This window comes from Cyrtonyx montezumae, unplaced genomic scaffold (assembly GCF_038088225.1).
Source record: "Cyrtonyx montezumae isolate F1298 unplaced genomic scaffold, pur_monq_1.0 scaffold_3, whole genome shotgun sequence".
Classification (NCBI taxonomy): Eukaryota; Metazoa; Chordata; class Aves; order Galliformes; family Odontophoridae; genus Cyrtonyx; species Cyrtonyx montezumae.
The window spans coordinates 160,598,132-160,620,174 of NW_027072034.1; the positions used below are offsets into that span (position 1 = coordinate 160,598,132).

Consider the following 22,043-nt stretch of genomic DNA (forward strand, 5'->3'; position numbering starts at 1 on the left):
AGCAGGCAGCACCACAGAGAGCAGCTGTTCTGTCTCCACCTGTGCCTTTTTCTTTAGGGCAAGAGCTATAAATACAGTAGCACGGTGTTGAGGAGGTGCAGCCCATCCCAGTACAGAGCTCCTTCACCAGCCACTCCAGCACTTTGCATCCTGGATCTTGCACTGGGAATAGTGGCAAACCAACCAGGAAATGTTTGTCTATCCAGCCCCAGGACATAATAAGGAAGACAGGCTAAGTGTACTGCTTGCCTTTCCCTTCCCATCCAAATAGGAACTCGACTCCTTTAGATAAAATCTTGAAAAAAAATCGGCATCACCAGCTCTTGTATGAACATCAAAACCCCAAAAATGGAAATAAAAAGAAAAAAGATGAAGGTTCCTTCCCAACAGAACAAGGATGGCTGCATTTGGCCTTAGGATGAACAGAAGACTAAAGTAGTTTGCGATCCCTCAAATAGGAGCTTCCAAAGACAACATTCAGACGGTGGATGGGAGATCTCCAGCTCTTACACAAGCACAAAAAAAAACCTCCCAATACAAAAAATGATAAAGTTTTCTTCCCAACTGACCCAGGATGGCTGCATTTTGGCACTAGGGTGAACACAAGCATGGGATACCCCAAACAGAAGCTTCTAAACGCTGCCTTCAGAAGGCAGATGGATGGACAATGGCAACAAATCTGAATTTTCCAATAAAAATTCAAGATGAACAGAGAGAGTTTCAGTTTTCTACTACAAGAACAAAGATAGGAAGGAACTGCAAGAGCAGGATTGCTTTAAAGGATTGCAGAAGGCATCGAACAGCTGTAAATTTGAGAAGAGAAGCTAAAGAAGCCCTGCTCAGTTCAGAGTCAATAGCAGCCCTGTTTCCTCTCCCAGCTCAGAACAAAAGGGAACATATTGCAACCATGCCTGAAGAGGAGGGCTGCTGTCTATTTCTTTAAATGTAATGTTAATGCCTTGTAATCAGCTTTAATTTTTAAACAGGCCCAGCCCTCCTGTCCATTTCTCCTAATTCAGGACACGTGGAAGGTAAATGGCCTGTGCTTAAAGCAGGGCAGTGACAGCTGGGGAGCCTGTAAGTCCCAACTGCTGATAGCAGGGATGGATGTCAGAACTCACAAGGGGAGGGGAGCTGGGAGGTGCTGGCGCTGCTGGAAGGTCATTGAGGTGCTGGGAGATGGGAGTCAGGCTCATTGCCTCGATGGGAGCTTACTGAGACCAGTGGGGCTCAAAGAAATACTCAGTAGGAGCCAGTAGTAAAGGATTTGGCAGTGGCTCTCTACCCCTAATGAAGTTGGCCTCCCCCAGTGAGAATGATGTTGAGGTATCTTTTAGAGACAGCATAGACAAAGCCAAGGATCTCTTTGTGTCTCCCTTTTTATGAGCTCAAATGTGTTTTAGAGCTAAAAAAAAATGAGACTTTATGTTATTTGTGCACGAATACAAAGGAATCACAGGATCATTACAGTTGGAAAAGACCTCTAAGAGCATCCAGTCCAACCACCAACTCATCCCCACCATGCCCACTCACAGAATCATCATGGTTGGAAAAGACTTCCAAGATTATCCAAGTCCAACTGCCCGCCCTCTTACCACCAATACTGCCCACTAAACCATGCCCCCAAGGAGAAGGAAATGAACAAAGCAACAGCAAAAAGAACTCACAAAACCCCAAACAGCTTTTCCTTGTGCTCCTCTCTTTCCAAAGAGGAGACCCATGGCACATCACCAGCACCCACCTTAGAAAAATTCTTCTCCCCAGAAATCAAATGATAACAGTATCCCTACTCAAGGGAGAAATACTGCACCCAAAAATTACTACTTTATGTCTTGACCATGGTAACAATAAGCCAAGGGATGCCCTAAAGGCAGCAATGTGGCATCCAACTCAGGCAAAGAGGATGAAACGTGCTGGGAGCAGCCCAGGTCCCTGCGTTGGTGTAGCAGAACCTGGCTGGTAGGAGAAGCACAGAGCGCAGCACGAGAGGGAGATGTCTGGGTCACTATTTTTAGCCCTGGCTGGTGGGCAGACAAATCCTAATCGTCAGCTGAGATGTCCAAGCAAAGCCCCACATCACACAGCAAAGATTAGGGCCCAGGAGCAATACAGGACAGCAGCAGAATGCAAGAGGGACAACACAATGGGCTTAAGCTGTGCCAAAGGGAGCTGGTCTCCAAGACCTGGAGGGGCTCCATGCAAACAGAGAGCTGTGTGGGCTTGGCAGAGGATAAACCTGCTGGAAGTGATGCGTATGGCAATGTATTTAACTCAGACCACAATTTGTGCAAAGGAATTTGTCATCTAGGAAGCATCTCTCCATATCTCTGCTCAGGAATTCACCCATCCAGCTCCCAGTGACACTGTTCCCCTGGCTGGGTGATATCTGCAAAACTGAACTTCCTCTTTTCTCCATCAGATTGTGGTTAAACTCATTAAAAAATATATAAATCTGTTCCCACCAGAAAGGTGCTACAAAGAGCTCAGCCCTTTCCTTCAGGTTCACTCATATGCTCAACAGCACTTTGCCAACGTTAGTCTTCATTGGGATCCACTTTCCTTGAGAAGGAGAAGATCTAGCAGGGAAATTTGTTTATTATTGATTCAAAGGAGATTGACACTTGCAGCACATCAGCCCCTGAGCTTCTGCCATCCACTTTCTCATGCCAAAAGGGTCAGTGTGCTGCACTCCCCCACACCAAAGCAAGGATGTCCCAGACAAGAACACACAGTGCCTGGCTTTGCCCCATGCATCTCCCTCTGCTTTCCTGCACCACCTTGCCCAGAGGGCCCTTTGCAGAGGGTTTCCCATCTCCCATCTGCCCTTCAGCTGAGGGCGGGGACGGCTTTGCATCTGGCACACACTGCTGCCAGTAACCTTCCAGCTACTGAGTGTGCTGCAGGAATTGCCAGCTCTGTGCAGCAAAGTCTGTCATTTGGGATATGCTGCTATGGGATCATTTATCCTACACTAATTGCAAGGTATGCTCCTGCCCTGATGCCTTCCTTCTGGCTTGGAGCTTGCTAATCCCTGCTGCTGACATCACAGCCCTAATGCTCTCCGTGTGCTTTCATCACGACACGATAATCCTCGCTCACCCCCGACGTGAGCACATCTCCCTTTGGAGAAATGGGGGTGAATTTTGGGATGAGCACGAGGATGGAGCTTGGAGCACAACACTCATCTCAAAGTATCCAAAAAGCAGCACGTGACAACAAAATAGTCACCCCACGCACTGAAGGCTGTTCCACTGGCTTCCTTAGGGCAGGGATTCTGCTTGGCATTACATTTATGGGGTGGCACAGCCCCACATGAGCAGAGCTTCATCAATATTGAAGCATGACATCAGGAAGGCTGCAGCCAAAGCAGCTTTCAGACCTCTGCTCCAATCGATCCTAAACAAAAGGCTGCAGTACGGGGACAGCTCTGTCTGCTCTCCTCCCAGGGCTGATCAAGTTTCCTTCCTCAGTACAGCCTGAAAGCACCCAGAGAGCACAGTTCCCTCTTAGCAGAGCGTTTCCAATCTTGCAGGCAGCTTCTGCTGCAGTCCCATTCACCTGCTTTGGATATTATGTTGTTTTAATGCTTTGCTTTCAGAGCAAAGCATCCTCAGCTCAAAGAATGCGGGCATCTCTCCCAGCATCCTGACTCCAAGACACTCAGGAACATGCCAAAGTTGCCTCTTTTCAGCCAGTTTCACTCTTCTGGGTCACTTAAGTACTGCTCATGTGCCAGAGTGTGAATGGGAAAGATATACTAAGATAGAATAAAAGAAATCAGGAGCAGCACCTTACCTGACTGCAACCAAATGTGTTCACAACCTCTATCTCAGTTTCCTTGCCGATAAGACAGGCAAGAGTTTATGGTTGGGGGATGAAAATCCCCCAAAATGAGCCTACAGAAGGGTGAGAGCACTCCCCAGGAAAAGCATTAAAAAAGTTGGCAAATGAAGATCCTGTCAGCAGCAGCAAGCAAGGGTATTTGCTGGTTCATTCCACCATGGCTCCAGGAGTAATTTCCTCATCTCCTCCCTGCAACTGACTGCACCAAATCCTTCCTCCTCATCTCCTTCTTGATCCCCACTGCATCACATAGCCAAGTGGAGGTGCCCAGGGAGATGCTCACCCTCACACCCAAAGCTTTGGGGCGGCAAAATCCTCAGCTCCACTGGAAATCCATCTGCTCTCCACCCCCAGCTCGAGACAGAGGGACAGATAACCAATGTCTCATCCATTCCTAAGGGAGATACATGAGCTGGTGACGTGATGAGCCCACCAGCACAGCACTTCTAGGGGCTCCGTGCCTGCAGAGCATCCCCTTAATGCTTCTGGGGAGGAGAGTGGATCGAAGGAGGTGGGAGTGGGGCTGTGGGCATGGGGAAAGCTCCAGCCTCTTCCCTTAATGCATTCTAAATCCCATCTGATTTCCAACAGTGCTGTTAGAAAAAAGAGAAAAAAAAAAAACAACAAAGAAAGGAAAAAAAAAATCCAACCCAGCTTGCATTAAAGTGGTATTAACGCTGGTGAGTGACTCAGGTTTAGGGGGAAGCATCCAGAGGAACCCACACATGTTATGAAAGTGGATCAAAAGGAGTTGGGCTGCAGACCAACATGCTTGCTCAAATCTGGTTAGCTGCTGGGGTTGAGCATCCAGGGACAGATTCTTCTTCCTATACGGACACATCACCTCTCCCCATCGTGCTCCACTGATGGCAAAGCAGAATACAGCACAGCTCCACTCTCCCCTCTTGGCATCCAATGCATTCCCTGCTCCTGAGAATGGGTTTTACCTTCATTTCTGCTCCCTCTTCAGGCTGGCTGACTGCATAGCAAGAGGCATCAAGCTAAACACCACGAGTGAGACTCTTCCCTCCCTTTCCCCAGCTAAATGCTGATATTTTATAGCAAGCCACGTACACTACTTGAAGAGGATTTTGATGGGAGTCAACTTGAGGTCTCATGGAAGAAGACATCTGCTTGACATGCAGATCAACGAGGCAAGAAGCCACATGGATGCACAATTTAACAACTAGAGCCCAAATAGCCCTACCCTCAAGCCTACATCTCCATACAACTTAGAATCACAGAATCATTCGAGTGGGATGTTGAGTTTGAAGATCATCAAGTCAACTTCCCCTTTCTCACCATTATTTTGGTGCTCCTCCTTCTACTCTACCAAATAACCCGTGATGCTCCTCCTTCTATTCCACCAAAGTAACCCATGATTTTCAACTCTGAACTTCGAATGTTGGGTAAAGAGAGATACATAAGATGGACGATCACCAACCAGAACACATTTGTGTGTTATAATGTCATCTCCAGTTTCTATGAACACACTTTTTTATGCACTACCAGCTTAGTGTGAACACCTGCAGAAGTCACCAGACTTGGTTGAATAGATATTGAGAAGAGAGAAACACTACAGACACTTACTTAGTTCCCTAGAACTAAGCCATGGACTGCAGTGGTGACAAGATGGAAAGCAAAACAGAAGGCAGCGACCTGACTGCTGCTGGATGACACAACTGCCAGTAAAACACAAAAGCTTTGCTCAAGAGCAGCCACCAAGCATGCAAAAGATCTCAAGAAATGAAGAAAACGAGCAGGTAATAAAGTTTTGGTCATCTCTGCTGTCACTCTACAGCAAAGCGTTTTGGAGATGAGATTACTACAGCACCATGTAGCTGTGCTGATCAAGTAATGGGCACTGTGCAAAGAGAGAATGGGAGCAATTTTCTCCCACAGAGCCCTGAAGGAGGAGGAGAACAAAGCTCCAGAACTACTGGAGCAAACAAGTGGTCAACACTATCATTCAGCTCCAGGGTTTTAAGTTATAATCCACAGAACTCTTTCACTAGGGACAACTTGACATTAAAAACAGAGAGGAAAACTCTGGCTAAAAGAGAAAACAAAAGCAAAATAACACAAAAAGAAAGTAACAGCTTTCCAGCAGTCTTACCATTGGCATCTTGGACTCCAGTGAGCGCTCCCACTGCTGCTGCTGTTTCACCGGATAGGACAATCTGTCCTCCACCCTGAAGAGTGGCTTCAGCCAGCGTGGCTACGGCGTGGGCAGCTGCTTCACTGCATGGGAGAGGGGAGAGGATATTTAGGAAGAAAGGCAAACCAACCTCTCTGCTCCATCAGGACGTATTTTCACCAGGCACTGCGTGTCAATGGAACAAACATAGCAAGAAGGGACCTTTATCATGGCCAGCTGAAGTTATCCAGAATGGGAAAGCTATAGTTGAGGAGGAATACATGGGAGTAAGCTGCTTCCAGTGGCTTCTTGACAGCTTGCCTAACAGAATATCCATTCCTTTGTTTACAAAAAGCATTTGGACAGTCCAAGGACATTCCATCACATGGCTCCCTTCTGCCTCTGTTTCTGGGCACAAAACTCTTTTTTTTTCTTTCTTTTTTTTTTTTTTTGCCACTGAGTCTCTCCAGATTTTACAGCTCCACCTTCATTACTGATTTTACCTTGTCCAAAACTCCACCACCACCAGGATCACATCAGCAGCTCCCTATTTAGCCAAGATACAGTGCTTCTCTCCAGCCACGTGGTTTAATAATTCTTTTTAATGAGTGATTGGTAGCTAAGCATGGTGTGCTCAAGTTTCTTTGTACAAATGAGGTCATACCAAAGGTCCCTTCTAATGCAGCAACCCTGCCGTGAGAGCAGCCACTACCAAGTATTTAGGATCCATATATGATCCTTCCCTTCCTACACTCTCTCAGCTTCCTGCAGTCAGCACTGTATTGATTTCCAACAGCACAGACCGCATCTGGACCATCAGGTTTGAATTTTCTAATCCCCTTTGAAACCCATTTATATGTATATATATATTTTTTGCTTCCACAACATCCTGACTGAAAAACTACCACCCTGGTCTTGCTGGGCAGCTGTTAAGTCTGATATTGCCAGAAATGAAGGACGTGGGGCATGGTGGTGATGGGTTGATGGCTGAACTTAATCTTAGTTGTCTTTTCTAACCTTAATGATTCTACGATTCTATGAAATGGAAAATAACTGCTCCCTTCTCATTCTCTTATGACTTCATAGACTTCCAGGGTCCCTTCCAACTCAGTATATTCCATGGCTCTACGATTCTCTCATAAAATGGGTCCAAATGTTTTATGAGTACTTCCTACTCACTGTTCCTCTCACCTAATTTCCTGCTTGGATGCTGCACACCTTCCAACTGAACTCACTCGGGGTGGATTTTCATTTCTAAACAGCCCAAGTCATCTCAAGTTGCTTCCTTCATTGGGAAAAATCAAAAGATGTTCAGCAGCCCTGAATTAAATATAAAGTGGAAGGCTTCTGATTCCTGAGATCTGTCAGATTCAAAAGACTGCTTCCAAAGGCCTCAGTGGAAATAGTGGAATATCCTCAACAGATTCCAAAAGCAGCTCTTGAAAACTAAAATATGAACTTGTTTAACCTGATATGTGACCAACCAGAGCAACGACTTAGCTAAGGGAATCTCTGAAGATTATCAGTTCCTGATCTCCTATTTTCTGATAAGATCTTGTCCAATCCTGTAGGAACTTGGTATTTATGTCAGGGATATGAGCTCCACTGCTTCTGTGAAAATCAACAAAATGTGACCACTGGAAAACAGCAGTTTGTATCTGATCAACTGAGCAGGAGTGAAGTTTTGCTGTTAGTTGGCCTTTTTGCATTAAAAAAAAAAAAAAGTACACCTCTTCCACACGGAAGGGTTGTGAGGGCCCATCACCCAAGAAGAGTTCCCAGCACTTCTATGATCAATAAAGGAAGAAGGTGACAAAAACTGGGAAATAAAACTAGGCCCATCATTTCCACTGAGATGCTGCTCCTGACCTACAAACTGCTTCAGACTTACTCCTACTGGGTACAAGCACAGCTTGCACACACAGCTGTCTCTGGAAAGTTCTTCCATTTGTATTTTTCAGCAGTCTCCCTTCACTTTTAACACTTCTTATTAGATCAATAAAATCTATGGTTCTGTGATTCCAGATTCTGAACTTTCTCAACTAACACAGAAAAGGGACTGTTCATCACGACCTGAAGAGCTAGAACTATTAATGATGGGATAAAATTAAGTCTGGAAATGGGATTCAAGGAGATAGGGCTTTCTCCTGCAGCTCCATGACTAGTTGCTTGAGCTGTTCTTCCTACAGCATCCTAAAAAGATCACGTGGTTTTGGAAGGAAAATTTGCTGTGGAACTATTACTAATAAAGCCTGATCAATCAGCCTCATGTGGTAGCAGAAAAGAACACAACTGATGGACTTGGATCTGGATCACAAACAGAAGTAGTTCTTTGTTTGTTTGTGACTCAGCAGCAATTTCTTAGAATCACATTGTGGTTGGGTTGGAAGGAAGGGTCCTTAAGGATCTGTGATCCTTAAGGATCCACTCCTGGGGTGGAAGGGACCTTAAAGGTCATCAAATGGCTTGGGTTGGAAAAGAACTTAGAGATCATAGAGAAAGGACCTTGAAGACCATAGAACCACAGGGTGGTTGGGTTGGAAGGGACCCCAAAGCAACCCTAACCCCACTCCTGCCATGGACTGGTGGCTCCCACTAGCTCAAGCTGCCCAGGGCCCTGTTCAGGAACGGGGCATCCACAGCTTCTCTGGGCAGCAGTGCCAAGGCCTCTCTGCCTCTGAGTAAAGAATTTCCTCTTCATATCTAACCTAAATTTCCCCTCTTTTAATTTAAAACCACTTCCCCTTGTGCTATCACTGTCTGCCCAGGTAAAACATCATTCTCTCTCCTGTTTATAAGTTCCCCTGAACACTGGAAGCACTTGGAAGCACATCACGGATTGCTCCCAGGATCAAGATGGCTGCTTTGGTAATTTATGATCCACACCTAACACTGTTCTAGAGCTCTACTCCAACCATCAGCATCATGGATTTGTGTCTTGACAGGCACCGTTAGCACACCATGATTCTTCATCAGCAAGTTCAGTGCTGTAACTGGACCCTTGCTATACAAATCAGATCACCTAGAGGGTACAGTTACACCCATCTTTTCCTCTTTCAGGAAATTTCCATTCAGCATGCTTCTACAGTTACAGTGGAAACTAAGAACCACCACACAGACATGTGGACACAGGCTGAACCAGGAGCTTGCTAAGGAAAAGCCTTTACTGGGGCTGTGCACTGCAGCTTTTTACAGTGAAGATGGTAAGATGAAAACCTAGAAGGAAGTGCACACATACCTGTTGAGTGCCATGGTAACAGTTGCTCCTTGCTGCATCTCTTGAGATGCTGCCACTGCTGCTTCTGCTAGCGATGCTACCGCCTGCGTGGCCTCCGATGCCTGCGTTGTCTGGATGGTCATCTCACCCCCCTGTAGCGTTGCCCAGTTCTGCTCCACCTATGGGGAAAAAAAGAGAGGAAGGTCTTTGGATAGAATGCCACCTCATAAGTGGGTGGCTGCTTCCCAAAACAAAGGAGCCAGATGGCTCCAAGAGGCATTTGCAGAATTCTGACTCCCCTCCCAAAGACTTCAACAGGGGAAAAGAGAGCATGAGAGGAGAAGGACCATGGTCCAAGTGAGATTGTGGACCCTACAATCCTCTCCCAGCCATGAATGGGTTCATATAGCCAGCACTTGGCACAAACCCACGTGAGCTTACAGCTAGGACTTCCTTTTGCTGCAGAGATGCACTTTAAAAAGATAATACCAAATGGAGTATATTCTTTTATCCTATTTTAGGTCCTTAATTCCCTTACTTCCCTTTATACTGATAGATTTCACATTACTTCGAGTTCAGCTCAGCTAGTCTCAGCTGATCATTTTCTACTTGGTCATAATTCCTTCTCTACCTGGAACTTTATAACATAATGAGTGTGTGGCCACAGAATTCATTAGGATGTGAACAAGGAATCAACACTGGATCAAACAACTGAGAGTGGCGGATAAGGCCCATCAACTGGCACTCCTACCAAGATGAAGATCTTTTTTCTTCCCCATCTCTGTTCTCATCCATAAACATTTCAGACCACTAACAACCTTGAACACACTAATAAGGATGCCTTAGCAGGTGATGAAGAAAATTCTTTCAATTAGGAACTAGATGCCTGTGCTCTTTTCATTTCTATTGTACTTTCTTCCAGATCTCAAGAGATAGAGCTGGTGCTGAAAACCCTCAAAGCAGCTCTGAAGTACTTCAAGGTCACAGCCAGGCTTCTGGGATGGAAACAGGGTCTTGTGCAGAATAAAGCTGTTCTGTGCTGCCACCTGTCGCCAGGAAAGTTCCATCTACACAAAGTAAAACAGACCTTCCACTGTTGGAAATCCTGGTTCCTTATGTTGTTGTCTCAACATCAATGTGAATTTAAACAGCTCTCTCCAAATATTCACCTGCAAACCTCTCCAAAAGCTGCAGAAAACTATCAGTTTTCATTTTATCCAGAGATCAGCAGCCAAAATCCACACAACTTGCCCACAGCCATGCAATACCCTCTACTAAACACAGGCTCAAAAAAATCCCATTCCTAACCCTGAGCTGACAAAACAGCTGTCAGCATCATGTCACGCTCACGTGTATCTTAACTGTTAACACTGCAGAGTGGGGAAGGAAGGCTTGCTGTTTTGTGACCACTTTATTGCAGAAAATACTAATGAGCACACCCTGGATCCTTACCTCTCCATCAGTCACTGCAGAATAATTGACTTGTGCGACGGTAACTGTGGTAGGCAGCTCGGAGGCGTCGGCCAGAGTGGCAACCGTGGCACCAGTGCCAACCTATGGAAGTCAACAAGATGCAGTTGAAGGAAAATGGCAGAGTGAAGGGACTAGCAAAGGCACACTCAAATGTTCTCAGATGAAATGGTGTTGTATCCACAGAGAATAACAGTACAGTGTGTAGGCAGAGTTACGCTTCTCCCGCTGGGTGGAAGTCACATAATAAACATACCCTGCTTAATTTGTAACACTGCTTACCACTCCAGGTACTTGGCAAACATTAGTTCATCCTCAATACCACACTGGCTTTGGAAATTACAGGTTTTTTCCCCATTTAACAGTGGGAAAAGGCAAAATCTGGGAGATGTGCAGCTTTGTTCATAAGGAGAATTCAACTTTGAAGTTCCAGAAAGTCAAGGGCCCACCACCTTTCTTCCCATGGCTCCATGCCAAGGTCACCACAGGTATTGTGTGGCCACCTAAACAGCGCATCTGTTTATGAATGCGTCAGTGAAACCTACATCTGATCCCTAGACCTCTTTGCCAAACAGCAGCAGTTGCATTTGTGCTGCCATAACAGGAAAGCAAGGGAACAGAGTGGGAAAGAGACAGGATAGAGCTGCTTTATTGAGCTTAAGCAGTGTGTCCTACTTGCCAAGAAAGTCAGTGGTGTCCTGGTTAGCCAACAGCTGACCAATGATTGATCAACAGTTGACTATGAGTCAGCAGTGTTCCCTGGTGGCCAAGAAGGCCAATGGTGGCCAACAGGTTTACCATGATGAGCAAGCACTGTGTCCTTGAGACCAAGAAGGCCAATGATGTCTTGGCTGGCCAACAGTTGACCATGAGTCAGCAGTGTACTCTGGTGGCCAAGAAGGCCAATGGTTCCCTGAGGTTCATTGCACAGAGTGTGGCCAGCAGGGCAGGGAGGTTCTCCTCTCCCCTGCTCAGCCACATGTGGAACACTGCACTCAGTGCTTGGCTCTCCAGCTCCAGACAGACAGGGAAGTGCTGGAGAGAGAACAATGGAGGGCTGCCGAGGTGAGGGTTTCACTCACCTGGATGAGGGACACAGTGCCATCAGGGTTACTGAAGGTCTGTACCACTGTCTGTGAGGGCACCAGGTGTGCTATACTGTGTGTGGTTGTGGTCTGTTGCTGTGTCTGCTGATCTTCAAATGCGTAGAGCAGGTCCTCACGCCCATGCTGCTTGTAGCAGTTCTTCACGATAGTCCTCAGTGCTTGGGTCCATGACACCTACCAGAATCACAAGGAGTGAAGAATAAACGTGAAAATCTTTTGTGAACCACTGCAGTGCTGCTATTGCTGTTGCATGCTTTCCATTACTGGGGGGGTCTTGATGTGTGTTTTTTTGGGTTTTTTTTTCTCAATAAATTCTCAAAGAAACACAATGTTCCTGGTAATTAATAACGTTCCTTTCATCTCCAACAATCAGAAGACATTCTGAGAGCTATTACATTTCTGAGTAGATACATAACAAGCACATCTGGCCAGGGAAAAGGGCAAATTTCTCAATTAAATCTGTTTCTCTATCTTTCAAGGAATCTTCATTAAGGGACTGAGGTCATTAAGTAGAAAATCACTCCCAGCTGCCATTTCCAGATATTCATCCCCACCCAACCAGCTCGCATCAGTCTACAGATGTGCACACCCTAGCAGCTTTCTCTGATACCAACAGGTTGGTGGAAACATCACCTATACATGGGATCTGTTGCTGTAAGTGATATCCCCAAGGATCTTTTCACCTGCTATCTCTTTTTTTTTTCATGGCTCTATCTCTGAGCACTTCCCTTGATGCACAGAGGTCCCACGTGCTAAGAATGGGACAGGGACCCTTCAAGGGCTTCATGATGCCACGACACAGACTCTGCAGCAAATTAAGTGCATGTTTGGAGAGCAGAGCAGTCCTGGCCCAGCATGAAGGCAGACACACAGCCACGCACCCGCTGCTTCTGCTCCTCCGTGCGCACATCACTGCGGACGTTGGCCCAGGGAATGTCCTCAGGCCACCAAATAGGTTTGCAGCTCTCCTTGCCCCAGCCTGGTTTCCCACGACCCGTTGAATACTTCAGCATCTCCGGGATGAATGCTCGCAGCTGTGCCTGAAACAAAACACATCAGAGGGTTATTAGGTACTCACATCAACTGGTAGCACAAAATCACAATGTTGCTTCCATCTTAATCGAACTACGGACTGGAAAAGAGCTGAATGCCCAAGGAAAATGGACAAAACTGCACTATCTTCTCCCAGGCCTCAGCTGAGAAGAGCTTAGAGATAAAATATGGAAGAGTAAAACCAAAATTAAGCCAACTAGAGCAATAAGGCAAGACACACATTGTGTTAACACACAGCACCAACACACTTTACAGTTCAAGAACTATCACAAAGAGATCTGAAGGGGGTAAAAAGTCAGAATAATGCAGGAAAAACCAACAACAGTAGAACATTCCCGGTGTGACTGTGTCCATGGGAGTCCTTTTGTCACTTCTGCAGGGTTCCTCACACTTTCAGCCATAGCAGGGGAGTTTCTCCCAGCCATCCCAACCACAGCCCTGGTTCCAGTCTGAGTATTGCTGCCCTGAAACTAGTTAATAATAAACCAGTTCATTCACAGGCTGCCTCCTTAATAACAGCAGGGGTCTAAAGGAGTCAGGAGTTGGACTCAATGAACCCTATGGGTCCCTTCCATTGGGATATTCTATGGTTCTATGAGCTCTGCAGGAACACAGAGCAAAAAGAGTCCAACCACAGGAAGTAACACGGGCTCTGAGCTTACTTAACAAGAAAAATTTAAGTGTACTTTGATGAAAAAGAAAATAACAAAAACCAATTTTGCCTGGTGCAAAAACAGTTAAAAGCTCCTTCTCAGAACTGCTATCTGCAAGCTACACTCCTTGTTAACAGATGGATTAATTACTGGTCCTGGGGAGTTCAGCAGTTCAAGGCACTTGTTAGGAGGGCTTGCCTTTAATCCACCAGGGAGACAATCAGCTGCTCCAGCAAGAGGATGGCTCTAATTAGTGCCATAATGAAACCTCACCCCAGCACTTCCAAGACAAAGACTCCACATCTCCAGGGGTGCAGCCAGCAAAATCCATGGGAGCCAGGTACTGCTGCTTCCATTCATGAAACATCCTCTGAAAAAGCAAAGCTCTCCCCAAAAAGACCACAGTTCACCCTGGTGTCAGGTCTGGGAAAGGTTTTTATAACCTCCAGCACCAAAAGTTGGAAAGAAATTGAAAGAAATGTCTCCATGACACTCTTTGGCTTCATTGTTTTGATACTGAACTCAATCAGAATTTTAGGGGTTGGAAGGGACCACTAGAGATGTACTCCAACTATCAATGGAAGTAAACTAATCCCAGTACTATCATCTGCAATGGTACACAGCACAAATGCTGAGAACAAGGGATTCTGTATGAAGAGCATCCAGGGCTTAAAGGTAATGCCATGATGAGGCTTCTAGAGGGCAGAAAACCTGCAGCTGGGAATCTTCTCCTGGCCCCAAGCACCTCCAAAAAGCAGCACAGGGGGCTCCTGAGTGGAAGAAGGCAAAGAAACAACTGCAGCTGTTTTTCCAACAGCCAATTTTAATCTGTTTATTTTACTTTTAACACCCAGACTGAAAAGCAAGGCATCTGTCAAAGCTGTAATAAGGTGCTTGTGGAGCATCCCAGCTGCAGGAGTCTCATTCAGGAGAGCAGAACTGGGCACTTCCCCATAGCACATGCACAACTCTGGTGAGGAGCATCAGCTTAGCAGAGCCCACAAAACAAGAAGACATTTCTATGCAACAGCTCCAGGGTCAGACTTCCAACACCCATTCCTATCTCCTGCACAGCTGAGGTGAGTGATGCTCTTTGCTCAAAGCAGCCCTGCTTGGCCTTTATTTCCCTCTAGACCAGCAAGGAAGCAGAGCAATTAAAAGGAGAGATTCTCACCCTCCCCCTTTGAGGAGCTGATGCCTCTACCACTTGCCTGCAGGCACCTGCAGCTTCCATAGATGCACCTCTTCATGGTGCTGCTCCATTTGTACTTACAAATATTTGGGGTTTCCACAGGGCTTTGTGTTTCCATACGATTTTGTGCTGTTTGGTTGAAAAGCTCTCTAACTGCTAACACTGAATGGAATTGTATCAGCAGCTTTGGGAATCAGAATTCCTACAAAAAAATAATAGCATCTCCAGCCATGCAACATGTTGCAGTGATTTAGCAGTCAGTGTTATCACCCACTCTCTCAAAGTAATGAATTTTGTGCCACTGTGGCACAAAAATGACAGCAGCCTCATCGTACTCAGCATATCTGCTTTGTGCTTCTATTTAAGAGTCTGGCAAAAACTATATGGCAGCTGGACTCCTTTAGGAATGAAATTACCTCATAACCACCACATGCACCATATTTACTCCCTGAAAATTCTGCAAGGAGGAACACCTCCTGGGTTGTGAGAATCTACCCAGGAGGCTGCAGTGCTGTCAGTTCTGTCCTCAGATGGCCTCCAGGCATTGAGAGACCTAAAATTTTAGGAGAACACCTACAGAACATCATCCCTGTGTGATATACAGGGAAACTGAGGCTGAATGCTGTCTCCAGAGTCACAGGATAAGGGCTGGACTTCAGTACCAGCCCGTAATATATACACAAAGCACTGCAATGCTGGACATGAAGAGCACAGACTGTCCACAGCTTGGGAGAAACCTTCAGAAAGCTGTTCTGGGTGACAATGTTGCACTGGAAAGAAGAGAGTTACTCCTAACACAAGACGTGTTTTACCACAGCTCAAGTCCAGCATTAACCAGCCTCATGTTGCTGTGCTGTTGCATCAGCAGTTGGCACAATTTTTCCTAGCAAAACATGGAGGAGGAAGAAAGGAAGTAAAAGCATTTCTCATTTAACTGAGCCAAGAGGATGGGAATACACAGTGGAGGAATACACAGTGGAGGAAGCAAGCAAACCCCAAGGGCACCTTGGCTTGGCTAAATCTTTGTGCAGACTTTCCTAAAGACCAAGAACATGTCATGCTTGGAAGGAAAAAAAACTAATTTTTTAACCTGACGTGAGAAGTATTAGTATTTTTTTCACAGATGTTTGGAGGAAAGGTTGCTTTGCTGGAAGAGAACTAGAGAGCACTTAAGCAACTCTTGATGTTAAAATATTTAATTTCCAACTTTATCATAAGAAAATAAAGTCAGCAAAGGGCTGGACCTGGACAGAAGGGGAGTCCCTGCTTCTCTAGGGCAGTCTCCACCACTATCTCACCCAAGGTTTGATGTCCTTAAATGACTGCAAGCTCCTCTCTGTTCTAGCAGATAAATGAGGGAAGGTTCTAGAACACACAGAAAAAAAAGGAGGATAAGACAAAATGGTACAGCAGAAGCTACCTCTCTGACCTCAGGGCTCATAAACCACTGCAGTCTGCAGGACGAAATACTTTCCCTGGTGTATGGGAGGTGAGAAAAGCAGCTCAAAGAGTGGTGCTGCCTACAGTCTCGAGCTCTGAGAAGCACTTCTGCTGCTGCATGCAGAAAACAAGCAGCAATAACAAAGCTTCATATCTAACTAGAGCTGTCACGTCCCATGGGAAAGAAAGAAGAGATCAAGTGCATCCCCTGGAGATGCAGACACAAGCTCAGGTGTAGAAATCAGGATGTGAGGATGCCACATATTCTGGTTCTACCAAATTTCTGCCATGACTGTGCTTACCTGGGTCATCTTGTCCACTGAGACAGGAATGCCATCAATGGTGAGGGGTGGTAACTCTGAGTTAACCTCCTGAGGTGCAGGAGCGTGCTCTGCCAGCGCTGACTCCAGGTCTTCCAGAATCATGCTCTTGTACTTGCGTACCTGTGGGGAATCATTAAGCTCAGGTAAACAAGGTGTGGAGCACCAGGAGAGGAGAAGTGAGGAGCAGGGCCAGCCACCTTCCCCCAGGGTGCTCGGGAGCCAAAGGAACAAACAGCACAGTGCAAAAACACCCACCAGCCCTGAAGGCTTGGCTGCTTCCAAGGGCAATGATGAAATGTTGGGTAACACCACCAGGTGGAAGGATTTGTGAGATCAAAGTTAAGTTCAGAAGTCAGACTTATTGTAGTCAGGATCTGCTCCACTTGCTTGCTGGTCTGTGGTAGGGTGCATGCTGTGCTTGAAGACATAAATCATAACCTGCAATTTTAATTAAGGCTACTGGCCCTGGTGAGCTGTGCTGGACAATCAAAATCCATGCAAAGAAAGGACCTCAGTGCTAAACTCACATTCATACACTGAATTCCTATTTCCAGGGCCTTAAACGTGATCTTCAGATCACTGCCAGGCTTGCAAAGCTGGCCTGAGCCAGAATTAAACCTGCAAAGAGGGTACACAGTTTATTGTATGACTTTTTCAAGAGACACCTACCACGTTCTCCAAGGGTGCAGCTCCAAAGACTTTAAAGACAGGGTTGGGTTTGGAGGGTGAGATGCACAGGACGATGGCTTGCTGCCCCACTCTGGTGGTGTACTCATCCAGCGTGGCGCGGAGCTTCCTGAAAGAGAACCAGTGAATAGGTGTCAGCTGAGAGCCCTGCAGAAACACGACTCTTCCCATTGTCAGCTCCCTTTTTGGATGCATCCCATTCACAAACCAGGTGAGCAGCAGAGCCCCAGCTGTCAGATCAGCCACACAGTGCTTCCCTGCTGGGCCCTCTGCAGTCGCACAGCAGCTCAAATATCAGCTATTCTCCTGTTCTCCAATTTTTTCCCCACTGACACACAATGGAAAGAGAAATAAACACAGCAGCAAAGCTAATGTGCATCTCCTGCTGCCCTTAACTCTGACACTGGCCAAAAGTACTAGGATACAGAACTTGTAAGGTGAAGAATTTGAATATTTCAATGATATTTCAGATATTATGTCTGGACTCATAGCATCGCACTGTGAATCTCTGGTATCCAAACCAGAACTGTTGGCATTCAGTTGACAGCTCCACAATAAGGCAAGAACCAGGAGTGTTGCACCAGCAGAGCACAGGGAGCCACATGCACCTGCCTCATCAGTGAGTCCCCTTGGAATGAGCTCTCTGTAGGAAGAAAATGTTCCATCATAGACCTTCCTCCTCTTCCTAACTTCTAAACAACACGAGAGAATGCATCAGGAACTTCAGCAGAACCTCATTAAGCAAAAGAGGAGTAGTACCACCACGTAAGCTCAGTATAGCCACAAGAGGATATTTCAGGATCTGTCCTGGTCATTTCAGAACCTGCTGTTGGCAGCTCCGTGCCAAAAACCACCACCACCAGCAGCTGTGTAGAGATCCCAGAATGAGAAACCAACTTCCCATTAGATGCACACTGTTGCTTAGAGGTGTTCAGTTGATCAGAATGCACAAAAATGATGCATTTTGTCAGTATTTTACAAGTACTAAAACAAAGCAGTTGCAGTAATTCCTTAACAGAGGAGTTTCTTTTAAAATATGTTGTTCACACGCCAAGGGAGAAAGAAATCTGCTCTTCAGGAATACTGCAAACATGTGGCTGAGTCATGGGGAGGAGGGAAAAACAGAATGAAGCTATAAAAGAAAAGGAGCCTACTCCCAGGAAGCACTGTTTAACACCAAACCTGCTCCATTTCTTTCCACTTTGGTCATTTGCAGGGGGTGTTAAAGGACTTAGCAGGTGAATAAACACAGTGTAAGGAAACCAGTTCAGTTTCTCACCAGCTTTGCAAGAGTTTGAAGCAGAGGGAGAAAAGGTGACACTGGATTCACCGCCTCAGTGCATGAAGTGTGCCTGTCATATTTGTCATCAGCACAGGATGACAAATATCCCAACTTCTTTAATACAATCTAACTGAGGTCAGAACTGTTTAAAAAGCAAAAGCTGATGTGTTTCAAAATGTTCTCAACAGCAGCAACCAATGTTTAGAAATGGGTCCTAAAGGCAACACTGCAGTGATCACCACAGGCTTCCAGAAAGCCCTGCAGCACCAGAGCTCCTTGGTGGCCATCAGGTGGGCAGAGATGCTCAGAGCACTCTGAAGGATTATGTCATCATGCAAAAAAACAAGCATTCTTCACTTGATAGATATATCCTCAGAGATGGGATGTGGCTGTAGCTCTCAGAACACCTGTAAAGTCACTGGAAGACCTTGGAAGGCAATGTTACTGTGACAGATTGAACCAAAGCAACGCTTTGACCCATTCCTGATCATTAAAAATACTGCTCGTAGGCTCCAGAAACAATGCTCCAAAACCCCTAGAGCTGGGCAGCCTCTGGTCAGCACACAAATGGCACTGGGATGGATGGAAGAGGCAACCCAAGGTGTCAGAGTGCAGAAGGAGTCCTTACCGTAGCAAACGGGTCTGCTGCCTCTTACGGATGGATGGGTTGGACTCAAAAACGTGCGGTCGCTTTCGTTTTTTACCTGTTGCCACAGCAGCAGCTGCTGCCATCCCCACAGGGCCTGGAAATGAAACCACAGAGGTGAATCAGCACTGTTCCAGATACAGAATGGCTTGGGTTGAATTAGGCCATAACGATCACAGAATCAAGGAATGGTTGGGCTGGAAGGGACCATTACAGATCACAGAATGAATTGGGTTGGAAAGGACCTTAAAGGTCACAGAATAAGAGAACATTTGGGTTGAAAGGGACCTCAAAGCCCTAACCCCTGCTATGAGCTAGCTGCCCACCACTACATCAGGATGCCCAGGGTCCCACTGTTTCTCCATGTGTCAGAGTGAAAGGCCACACCAGGTGGCCCCAAAGCTTTGTGTTTAACAGAGGTGCAGCTACAGAAGCAGGAAGCCCTAAGCTACCAAATGCTGGAACCATCATAATTTATTTTAAACACTGAGAGACAGTATCTGCAGAAAAGCTGCACTGTGCACAGGCTTTGGGTATGGTGGACATGGGAAGTGCAACCAGAGACTGCAGAGCACCTGAGGCTCCCTTGCAATGAGACTCTCCTGCAACAGACCACCAGGTTGCTGGGGAGGAAAAGGAAAATCCTGCAGGAGTTGAGGCTGCAGAAACAATAAGCAAAGAGCAGAATGCTCACTGGGTGGTAGAATGCTCAGTGGGATGGTGTTCAGGACCATGAAGCTGTGAGTCAATGTACAGACACAGAAGACCTCCAAGAGCGATCGAGCATGGTGAGAGACTATTTCTGAACACTGCCACTCAGGCAGATTTCACATCTGTATTTCAGCCTGATGTTAAGGAGAATAAAGCTGAGAAAGAGCCAGGTCCCAGCTCAGCCCTTCTCCTGACAGCAGGAGATGGAAAGATCACAGCCAACAGCTCAAATATGCATTTGGGGAACCACCAGATACAGGGATGCTTTTTTGTGTTAACTTTCAGTTTTTATCACCTGAAGTGGCAGATCATCACGATAACTCATTTAAATGAGTTAGGACAAAGGAAACACAGCATCTGGTCCTGCTGCCCTAAGCCAAGCTATTGCAGGTGGCCAGTAAGTCCTCACACCACATGGATTCAACAATTTCACAAAGCAGCTGCGGGTATGTGACCACTGCAGCCTTCCAACCTCAACCTGCATCACATCCTTACCCATTTCACCACTCCCATTTTCCTTCTATACAAGCTTGAAGCCATTGGCAATAGCCTCTACTCAACTACCTCCTCTCCAGTGATATCTATTGTGACACCTAAAGTTGGACCTTCTTAATGCACACAATCCTCCTCTTTTCATGCTGTACACATCTAGAAAGGTTTCTCCAGGAGCAGTTGTCTTCTCACCATTCTACAGAAACTCTTAAAGATTTTACCTTTTTATTAAGGACACGTCAACAGGTTGTCTCGCTTCCAACTGCAAGCTGTCTGTAGCAAGGGTTGACTGCTCAGCATGTTTAGCAGGGATGCTCACTGCATCTATAAGCGCTGATACTGAGCTGCTTTGAGAACTTCTGACAAGCAGGTCGGGAGCTTTATTTCACAGATAAGGAGCCAGATCAGTTTGTGAGTGCTGATTTATCAATTATCATTGCTTTTTTCTACTAGAAAGGTAGACCTACTTCAAGGCAAATTTTGAGGACATGTGGCAGGAGTTTACTGGAAGGGGTTTGTGATCCTGAAACAGTACCATATATAGAATGGCTTGGGTTGGAATGAGCCTTAAAGATCATAAAATCCCAGCATGGGTTGGAAGGGACATTAAAGATTACAGACTGGGTTGGAAGAGTCCTTAAGGATCACCGAATCATGGTATAGTTGGGCTGGAAGGGTCCTTAAGGATCACAGAATCATGGTATGGTTGAGTTGGAAGGGTTCTTAAAGCCCAACTAAAACTGAAGCAAGAAGGAAGCATTCACAGAATCCCATGGGAGCAAAAGGACCATCCTGACACCCCTCAGGCATGGTTGGTGACCTCAGTACGAATGGTATGTCATGAGAAGGATGCTGAGCACCCTGCTGCTTTACCTGCTGCAGCCAGGTGAGCTGTCACCTCGTCGGCAGCCGTGGAGTTGAGGATGTCAGAGTCATCATAGGAGGTGTCCTCAGGTGAGGAAGGCGAGTCCTCATCAGCACTCAGCATGCTGTGTTCTGTGTAGGTGGCCACATGGACCTGCTGCACCTGCTGGGCCACTGCGTGGGCCTCGATGGTGGCCATGTGTTCTGTTTGGGTCACTCCGTGTTCTTCCATCAATAGGTACTGGAAAGAAGAGAAAGATCATAGATTGGATGTTAGGGACACGTGTACCATAAATAAGGGGAACAAAAGGTGAAGCCAGCTGGGTGAGCAGGACATGAGCAGGAAGGAACAGAGGTTACCTCCCCTAGTGGACTTCCACAGGAGGGACATTACTGGTCCGGGAGGTAGAAAAGGTTCTGAAAAATCCTATTTCCCAACTACACAGCACTGGAAGCAGGCACCATCACTGGAGATAAGGTCTTCACGCACCTGGAGCTCCCAAACTGGATGCCCTGCATGGCTGAGCAAGGCTGGAGCTTATTTCTGCCACTTTGACACCAAGGGAAGATGCTCAAGAGCAACACACAGTCCAACCTCTGCATCCCAGGACATGTATTACAATGACAGCAAAGAGGTTTACTGGCAGCAAGTTGTCTTCTGGAGACAACTTTTGCTGCATTATTTGCCCAGGGTCCGGAAGCAGGCAAAATCATTACGACCTAAGCATAAGCATTATGCAAAGCATATTTATTTAATGTAGCTAAATGGTAAACCACTGAGCAGAGCAGCAGCTCACACAGTCAGCAGGGCACCAGAGCACACAGCATGAACATAAATCTGAGCAGGAGGAACAAGACAGAAGATGGGGAGGTATTTTCAGCAGGTATCTACTTGTACACTGGTGGGAAAGCACCAGTACATCACTC

At 46.3% G+C, this 22,043-nt stretch overlaps 1 protein-coding gene across 5 annotated transcripts in view; it reads right to left on the minus strand.

Annotated features, from left to right (window-relative positions):
* The window catches only part of NRF1 (nuclear respiratory factor 1), a 33,345-nt gene extending 11,623 nt beyond the window's left edge, over positions 1-21,722 (minus strand). For all 5 annotated transcript variants that reach the window (XM_065743871.1, XM_065743867.1, XM_065743866.1 and 2 more), the window contains exons 1-10: positions 21,477-21,722; positions 21,126-21,357; positions 19,032-19,146; positions 17,104-17,230; positions 16,414-16,554; positions 12,655-12,813; positions 11,750-11,947; positions 10,650-10,751; positions 9,219-9,376; positions 5,960-6,084 (exon numbers count right to left, since the gene is read on the minus strand). In XM_065743871.1, the coding sequence (XP_065599943.1) occupies positions 5,960-6,084; positions 9,219-9,376; positions 10,650-10,751; positions 11,750-11,947; positions 12,655-12,813; positions 16,414-16,554; positions 17,104-17,230; positions 19,032-19,146; positions 21,126-21,348 (1,348 nt within the window). In that variant the 5' untranslated portion in view covers positions 21,349-21,357; positions 21,477-21,722. The remainder of the gene's footprint in view (positions 1-5,959; positions 6,085-9,218; positions 9,377-10,649; positions 10,752-11,749; positions 11,948-12,654; positions 12,814-16,413; positions 16,555-17,103; positions 17,231-19,031; positions 19,147-21,125; positions 21,358-21,476) is intronic.
* Positions 21,723-22,043: the final 321 nt, after the last annotated feature.